The 9754-nt window shown below is 32.9% G+C and overlaps 1 protein-coding gene across 1 annotated transcript in view; it reads left to right on the top strand.

The window, feature by feature from the left end:
* The first annotated feature begins 1263 nt into the window (after nt 1-1263).
* swap70a (switching B cell complex subunit SWAP70a) overlaps nt 1264-9754 on the top strand; it is a 28282-nt gene continuing 19791 nt past the window's right edge. The window contains exons 1-3 of the mRNA XM_056462367.1: nt 1264-1441; nt 2948-3088; nt 9570-9743. Coding sequence (XP_056318342.1) covers nt 1346-1441; nt 2948-3088; nt 9570-9743 — 411 coding nt within the window. The 5' untranslated portion in view covers nt 1264-1345. The remainder of the gene's footprint in view (nt 1442-2947; nt 3089-9569; nt 9744-9754) is intronic.

Raw genomic sequence — 9754 nt, 5'->3', positions numbered from 1 at the left:
GCCTGTTTATTAAAAAAAATACAAATAAAATCCAACCTGATGTTTTAGATTTTTTTTTTATTTCAGTTTAATGAGGCTGTCCCGTTGGGTTGTTGCAACCGTCCGACTGCTTAGGGTCAGTTGCAATGTTTGACTTTGCCTGTTCAAGTTTAAATTCTGCGTATATTATCATATGTACACATATTATAACAATGTGAGTGGGTTTTAAATAGATGTGGGTTTTTATATTATAATTTTTTCCACAAAAAACTGTCTCTGAGAAACTGAAGGAAATGCAAAAAGTGTTGCAACTATCCCCACATTCCACTAATAAAATCAGTACGTAAAAGAAGTTTACAGTAGGCAATTTAAGGGATAAAACAAACAAAAATAATCAAGAATGCACATCAAAATATTAAACAGTCTGATGTTAATTACAAATAATGTGATGAAAATGTGTTTAGTAATGTACAGTAATCTGTAGATTAGGCCTATTCATTTTAGGTATTCCTTCATTTTATGCATTACTTTTAGATTACTCTTGATTTATTTATTTGTTTATTATTATTATTATTATTAATAAGAAAATACTGATTTACTTGAGCTTTTTTGCATATAGACTACACAATATTAATAGTAGCCCTAACATAGAATATATACAGTAGCCTTAGTAGCCTATACAAAAGCCTTAGGCCACAATTATGTTTGTTTGTTTGTTTTTTAGCAAAGGTAAAATTCCCCACTCTCTTTTTATACGGAAGTTTATAAGAATAATTTCTTAAAACTATTGCATACCACGGGATTTATTCATTTAAAGTATTATTTAATTTATTTGTTTATCATATTACTTAAATATTTTTTATAATTTATTTATTTTTTATATGATTTAAATATTTGTTTAAATGTGAAATATAATTATTTCCCAGTCTCTTCATAAGAAAAAAAATATATAAAAAAGTATTGCATATGATTTCAGAAAATAGTACTGATTATATAAAGTACTGATCCACACTCATAAGCTTACTCGTTTTGTTGTTGTTGTTTTATCTTACATTCAGGAGACATAGACAGAAACACAGATGTTTCGACTCAAAGCCTTCCTCAGTGTGTTTTATATGTATATAGGCTACTTAATATGATATAGCTATATACATAATACTTTATATGGAGTGTGAATGAACTATGTGAGTTCTGTTTAGTAATGGATGAAATCCCTGCAGAATACCAAACAAATGTGTATGTATGTAAAGCTGCAGTTCAGTTGGTCACGTGACTGGTGTTTCTGCTGTCGCGCTGCCGCTGACTGACAGACTGAAAGGATCAGTTTTTCAGCTCTCTGACATCTTTCATTATCATTCAGCTTATCATGATTTCCAAGGAAGAAATACTCAAACCCATATGGTACGCGTTTACCGCTCTGGATCTTGACCGAAACGGAAAAGTATCCAAATCACAGTTAAAGGTAAGGAACACTTTATTAAATCTAGCTACTTCAGGAATCAGAGCGCGCGCACCTGTTCGCGGGCACTAACTAGTTTCCGTGTATTACAAATCAAGCGTTTGGGACAAAAGTTAGTCAGTAAAGGTATTTACTCGTGTTATTTGTTACAATATTTATTTTACTTAAAATATTCTTCTTAGTATTGTATGTATGCAGCTGTATAAACTAGGCGTATTTTCAATATCATGTTTTAAGCAGATATCAGAGGGAAACGGAAATAATTTGTGTACTAAATGTTTCATTAACGCATGATCAGCCTTGCAAGAAGAGTGTATTTAAATAGATGTGGACCGAAGTAGGGAGGTTTCCTATTAATAATTATTTTAAAAGATACTTTAACCGTCTTAATTTGGCACACACCCGTTCATAGTTTATTTTACCTCCCTCTTTTTATAATGATAATAATGAAGTGGTCACTTTCTCTAGATTTACTGTTTATAGATATGGGTTTGAGTGAAATGTTAACATTTGTTTTATTCTATAAATTATTGAACATTTCTTCCAAATTTCTAATAAGATATTGTCATTTAGAGCTTTAATTTATTATTATTATTTTTTAGAAAATGAGAACTTGTATTGTGAAAAAAATGCTTACACTTGTGGTTTTAAAAATCAAGGCTATACCATCAAATATAGATTTAATATAGATATTGTGTGGTCTAAAAATAGGAATACGAGAAGAATACAAAAACAGTCACAATACAATGACATTATCTTATCATTATAGAAAGCAGAAATGGCGTAATTTCTCCAAATTCACCACATTTCCCCGATTCAGTCTCTTATAAACTGTGCTGGACACACTTAAAGGGATAGTTCACCCAAAAATGAGAATTTACTCACTGTTTACCCTTCCATAAGTGTTCCAAACCTTAAAAGAAGATATTTTGAAGAAAGCTAAAAAACTTTAGCCTAATTATTGACTTCCAAAAACAAATATGTGACCATCCCACATATAGTTTGTGTCACAAAGTAAATTATTTGTATATATATTTCACTTTTTTTTGTTTATTTCTATTTATATGTGTAAATAAGTTGTATTTAAATTACTTAAATGCATTTATAGTGAAAATGCAGCTGAACTGTTCAGCGTAAACTTAATATAAAAGCATTTCAGTCATTTAAATACAACTTATACACATATAGAAATAGTCAAATAAAAGTGAAATATATACAGTCTTCCCGACTTCCATATTTGTGACCCAAACTATATGTGGGATGATCACCATCCCACATATAGTTTGGGTCACAAATACTATAGAAGTCAATGGTTACAGGTTTTCAGCATTTTTCAGAATATCTACTTTTGTATTCAACGGAAGAAAGAAACTCTAAAAGATATGAAACGTACAAGTAAAGGGTGAGTAAATGTTGACAGAACTTACATTTTTGGGTTGAACTATTCCTTTAAACATTAACATAATTAATTTTCAGTCATATAATTGCTAAATCTGTCTCTCTCTGCAGGTTCTGTCTCATAACCTGTGCACCATACTGAAAATCCCTCATAACACTTCAGCCCTGGAGGAGCACTTTAAAGATGACGATGAGGGACCGGTGTCAACACAAGGGTATATGCCCTACCTGAACACCTTCATACTTAGTAAGGTAAAATACGCAGTTTCTTCTCAAATCACCCGTGTCTATTGGGATGATGATAATGGTGTGATGTTATTGTAATAAAATAAAGCCCCTTTAGATATTTCACACAATTAAAACATGTTAAACAGTAAATCACTCGCAAAAGACAGCACAATCTTTTAACTAAAAATATCCGTAAATTAGCAGTTTTTCCTATTTTTGTGATTCATTTTTTATTTATTTATTTTTTTCTCCAATTTATTTATGCTTTTGAATTGCATTTTAGGACCTTGATCTTTCCTCCAACAACTTTTAAGCTAAAAAAGTGATTAACATTGTTAATAGTTTAAAGTGTTATACTGTCTGAGTTGGTGTTGTGTATTATGCTGCAAAAACTATCCTGCATAAACTGTCAGTACATTTTCTGTTATTTTACAAACTTATTTCTCTCTTTATATAGATTCTTATGTATTATATTATTTCAAACTACTAAAATCTCAATAAAAGGCACTTTGTTAAACTGTTGAGTTGAATTTTCAATATCAAAAGTCGACAGAGCAGAAATTAACATCCCATAATGCAATTCACTATCATAAATAAACGGACTTGTGAATGACAAAAAGTTCATTAACAGTGTAGATAATTTTCATTTCCTCTAGAATAAGGTTACTTGGTATTTCTCATGACTCGTATAGGGAGGTAATTTTATTTTTAATTCTGTCTGCTTTTCTGTACCATGTGTAGGATGTCTAGTCTACTAATTAAGTAGGCAAAACAATATTGACAATAATACACTGTTACTATGCATGCAGGAACAGCATTTGGCAATGTCATTTCATAAGGACACTCTATGATGTATGACGCTGTAATGCATCTTTATTGTTTTGATTGGCAAGTACTCACACATGGCATAGATGCTATGTGCTTGTAATACATGTGTGTGATATTGTTACATCTTTGTACTTTACACAGACATGATATATACACTACCTGACAAAAGTCTTGTTGTCGATCCCAGTTTGTTTAACCATGGTGGAGTGAAAGTTTATCATTTGCGTGTGACACAATAACTTGACTTCTAGTTGATCATTTGGAAAAGTGGCAGAAGGTCGATTTCTCAGATGAATCATCTGTTGAACTGCATCCCAATCATCACAAATATTGCAGAAGACCTATTGGAACCTGCATGGACCCAAGATTCTCACAGAAATAAGTCAAGTTTGGGGAAGGAAAAATCATGGTTTGCAGAGTGGGTGGCAACATCAACAGCCTGAGGTATCAAAACATTTGTGCTGCACATTACATTACAAACTACAGGAGAGGGCAAATTCTTCAACAGGATAGCGCTTCTTTTCATACTTCAGCCTCCACATCAATGTTCCTGAAAGCAAAGAAGGTCAATTTACTCTAGGGTTGGCCAGCCCAGTCACCAGACATGAACATTATTGAGCATGTCTGGTGTAAGATGAAGGAAGAGACACTGAAGATGAATCCAAAGAATCTTGATGAACTCTGGGAGTCCTACATGAACGCTTTCTTTGCCATTCCAGATGACTTTATTAATAAGTTATTTGAGTCATTGCAGAGATGTATGGATGCAGTCCTTCAAGCTCATGGGAGTCATACACAATATTCATTCTTTATCCACTGCACCATGACTTTATATTCTATACTGGACATTATTTCTGTTAAGTGACAAAATTTTTGTCTAAGCAAAGTCAGACCTTACTGTCCTAATTAAAGAATTAAAAATCAAGGCATGATCATATTTTGTTTTGGTAAAATACGTGTAATCTAGAGGCTTTTGCCTGTTATATGAGCCACTTCTGATACCAAATGATCAACTAGAAGTCAAGTTATTATCTGTTGTTCCTAAAACTTGGATAGGTGACAAGACTTGTCAGGAAGTGTGTTTCTTTTTTTTAACCAGGTAAAAACCCCATTGAGATCGAGATCTCATTTACAAGTGTGACCTGGCCAAGAGGTCTGCAGCACAGGACTCATGAAAAATAATAATAATAATAAATAATGTAAAAGTACAGTTTATTCAGCCATACCACATCACAATATGTTAAAACACATACATTGAGAAATGGACTGTTGTTGTAAATCATCGAAATGATTTAATCGGGACATTTTCAGTTCAGACTGAAGTGTATTCCAGGTTGAGGGGGCGGCATGACTAAAAGTTCACTTCCCTGTTTCAGTTCGAACTCGGAGAACAGACAAACCATAAATTTCACTTAAGCGTAGAGCATAGGGACTTTTTGACCTATGATGAAGGGAACATACTGTAGGTATGAAGGCATGTTACAAACCCCTGATGTTAGTCCAGGGGATGGTGGGGTTTGACATTTATTTGTAATTAAAATATATTTATACAAACAGTGATTGAGTGCTAAAGACAAAGAAGACTTGTAGACCAGAGTCATCCAGTGGGTGTACCTTCTTACATTCAAAGAAGGCCACTTAGCTTTGGCAGACATTAGTGGCATTGTTTTCTGAATCCGCACTTGAAACCCATGTCCAAAAAGTGTTTTGGGGTCCCCAAAAATGCTGTTGTCGTGTAATTGAAAAAAAAAAGTGCATTGTAAGTGCATTATATATACAGTTGAAGTCAAAATTATTATCCCTCCTGTGAATTTTACTTTCTTTTTTTCCCAAATGGTGTAAAACAGAGCAAGGAATTTTTCACAGTATGTTACCTATTTTTTCTTCGGGAGAAAGTCTTATTTGTTTTATTTAGGCTAGAATAAAAGCAGTTTTTAATAATAAAAAAAAACATTTTAAGGTCAATATTATTAGCCCCCTAAAGCAATATTTGTTTTCGATTAACTATAAAAAAAACATCATTATACAATGACTTAATTAACCTAGTTAAGCCTTTAAATGTCACTTTAAGATGAATACTAGTATCTTGAAAAACAGTCAAATATTCTGTACTGTCAACATGGCAAAGACAAGAGAAATCAATTATTAAAAAAGAGTAATTAAAACTATAATGTATAGAAATGTGCTAAAAAAAAAACTTCTTTCCATTAATCAAAAAATTGGGAAAAATATACGGGGGGGGGGGGGGGGGGGGGGGGGGGGGGGTGGGGGGGAAATAATTCAGACTAAACACCCCTTGCTAAAACTATTTTGCTAATTATACGTTTTTACATATTAGATTTTAATAATTAAAAAATACGGACCTTTAACAATGAAGTCCTAAAATGTCTGTAGGGAAGTTAATGTCCATGTGCTGTAACGTATGATTCACTGGTGCATGAGACTTGTTACTCACATATTGACATTTATTTCTGTCTCCTCATGAAAAGGAACCTCTAATTAGACCTTTGTGACACTTTAAAATATCACAGAGTGTAATTAGAAAATAGCTTACAGTAGAACAGTGGAAACTTCTTGTTTAATTAAACTAAAAATACATTGTGTTGTCTTTTTACTAAATTAACTGTCTGTTGACTCTGAATTATTTTAACTGTGGGACACACACACACACGTATGCATATACACATTTAAAATGAGTTGAAAGTACACAATTCTTGAGTTTTTCGGGACAACTTAATTGTTTTATGTTCAATTCACTTAAATTTGTAAAAACTAATAAGTTAATTACATTTCTTCATGTTGTCTCAACACAAATCAATTGTGTGGAACTCAGCATTTTTTACAGTGACCTCTGAAAAATGATTTTGCTGCTTGTTCAAACTGCTTATTTAAAATGAGCTGAAACAACACAGTTCTTGAGTTTTTTTGTGTGGGTACAACTTAATTGTTTTATGTTCAGTCCACTTAAATTCGTACAAACAATCAAGTTAACTTAATCAATTTGTGTTGGGACATCATGAAGGAATTTAAGGTCACACATTTAAGGTCTTTGCACACTGAAGTCCAATTTTCGTATGCGTTTGTGAAAAATTCATCACGTAAACAAACTGAATCTAATGCGTATTAATTAACCCAAGAAACGCACAACATTTCGGAGTCAGTTTAAGCAGCAATGCTTTGTTCTCATCTCTTTACGTTTTCAGAATGTTGAGAAAAAGAAAGAGGAACAGGCTGCATATTGTGTTCATCCAATACTGCATAAAGAAAGAGAGTTCAGCTCATTATCAAAGATCTGCGCTACAATTATCCCCAGATGCAAAGTTTATTTCAGGAAATCAGTGGAATTTTGATACATTGCTTGTGATACTTCACACATTCATGTATGTAAACAAATCCTGAACAGAGACTGGCATTACATATAGACATTGTAATAGATGGCGGCCGAGTTGACGTATCGGAGAAACGGACAGAAAGTGGGCCATGCTTTCTATTAGTGAAGTTTCATAAACTAATTTCGAGAGGAGCACGTGATATGATTGAGCACGTCTGGCCACTCATCTGTAATCAGTAATAATCCAATCAGAGTGATCCTAGTTTACTATAAATGGCTCATTTTCTCCCTACTGTTTCTATCTTCATTTGGAAGAATCCCCCCTTCCACCCCATCTCCTCCTTTTCCTCCCTTTTCTAAAGGGGGAGCTCTCGAGACCTACTTGATCTCGGATCTCCTGATATGCTTATCGGCCGGGCGGGAGCCCTGGGCTCAAATATCTCCGAGCTCAGGGTTCTCTCTCAGGACAGCATGCCAAACCTGCTTTATACGCCAAGCATATCTAAGTGGGAACTCTTGAATAATGTCTATGGGCAGTAGCCTACGTCAAATGTATGGACACACACACACACACACCCCGAACAGCAGCAGGTCTTATTTTATGCACTGTGTTTGTCATAAAGTTATCTGTAGCTCAAGTGACGGCATTCTGTATTTAGCTTTTTTCACTTAAACGTTGGCTTTAAACTGTCAAAACACCTCTCAATGCACTTTTTTAGATGCGAAAAGCGAAAAAAAAAAAGAAAAAAACAAACCCAGTTCGATTTTTTTTTTTATGACGAATGAAAGTTTCAGAGGCAGTGTGTCAATACGACTGACACAACATAAGGTCAAATGTATTTTTTAATGATTCAGTGTGCAATAACCTTTACTTTTGTTATTTTACAGATATCTATAATCATCTTGTTGCTGAAACGAAGTCATTCGCTATAATTATAATCCTTCAAATTTCCTCATTCGACAAACAAAAATGCAACTTAAAAACCACCATTCTTTGAAGTTTTGAAAATGAATGAATAACAACAGCATATCTCTTTTCGTCCCACACTGACCTATGTTAACAGTACATCTTTAAAATCAATAATCTGAATCCATTATCGTTTTCTGAACTGGTTAGAGAGGAACCAGTTGAGCTCTTCTGCTTGTTTTTGACTGTGTAGCTGGACATGTTTTGCATTCAGAAATGCTTTTCTATGTAACACTGGCATAACATGTGGTTATAACTGCTGTAACACTTTCTGTTGCCGTCCTGTCAGCTCAAACCTGTTTGACTGATCTTCTCTGACATGTTTTCAAAGCGTTTTTTTTACTTCCAGAATTGTCACTTACAGGATGTTTTTGGTCGTTTACACCATTTTCTGTAAAACTTAGAGATTGTCATGTAAAATACCACAAGCTTAGCAGTTTCTGAGATACTTAGGTCCATTCACACCACTGACAATAACTAAAACAATAAAAATGCCGGCAGACATAGATTTTTGAGCCTGTCTTTAAATCTGTTTATTTACTTATGTGTGTAAATAAATGTTTATTGAGTTTATATATTTATTCCACAAACATTATTTAATAATATGCACAATTTTATATTGATTGTCATGAAAATTGCATATTTCCACAGACTTGGAATTTGTCTTTCAATCTGTTCCTTTATTTATGTGTGTAAATAAATATTTATTTAGTTTTTAATATTTATTCCAGTAATATTATTTAATAAAATGCACAATTTTTAGTCGATTTACATTTAAAAATTATGATTTCCACAGATGTTTGAGCCTGTCTTCCAATCTGTTTATTTACTTATGTGTGTAAATCAATATTTATTGAGTTATTATATTTATTCCAGTAATGTTATTCAAAAATATGCACAATTATTAAGTAAAGTAAGATTTTCTATGGCTTTTGATAGATTTATTATATAAGAGAGCTATAGATTTGTTTACTCAACAAGTTATTTTAATTGGAAAGTTATTAAGAAGTTTTTTTTTTTGGTTTTTGGGTTAGGATTTTGTACATTTTTATACTGTAGGTGTAAATGATACTGTGATTTTCATGTCTATAAATGTCTAAACTGCTCTATCTTCGCAGTCCATGCCAGACAAAGATGGAAAGAAAAACCTCTTCATTATAAGATGTGTTGAAAATTTTTTTTTTACTAGTTTTTTACTGTCAAAATATTTATAATATTAGTTAATTATAATATATATTTCTTTCTTTCTTTATTTTTATTACCAAATTCTGCACAGAAATAGCAAAAACAAAAAGTCTTGACCTTGCCTTAATCTAATAATAACAATTTTAATATAAATATTGATATATGACTAATTGTTTTAATTGTTTTAATGGCAGATCCAGCCCAACTTTGACTTCGTTGAGCTCAATAAGATGTGCTGGACTCTGTCTGCACCGAAGCACATCAACACCATGAATCTGCTCATGTCTGAAAAAGACGCCTTCAGAGTCTGGTGCATCTTCAACTTCCTTTCTGAAGATAAATATCCACTCACAATTGCCACAGAAGAGGTGCCTTCTAG

Source organism: Danio aesculapii, chromosome 7 (genome assembly GCF_903798145.1).
Source record: "Danio aesculapii chromosome 7, fDanAes4.1, whole genome shotgun sequence".
In the NCBI taxonomy this organism is placed as follows: domain Eukaryota; kingdom Metazoa; phylum Chordata; class Actinopteri; order Cypriniformes; family Danionidae; genus Danio; species Danio aesculapii.
Note: the sequence above shows the minus strand (reverse complement) of the source record. Positions and strands in the feature narration are given on the sequence as shown.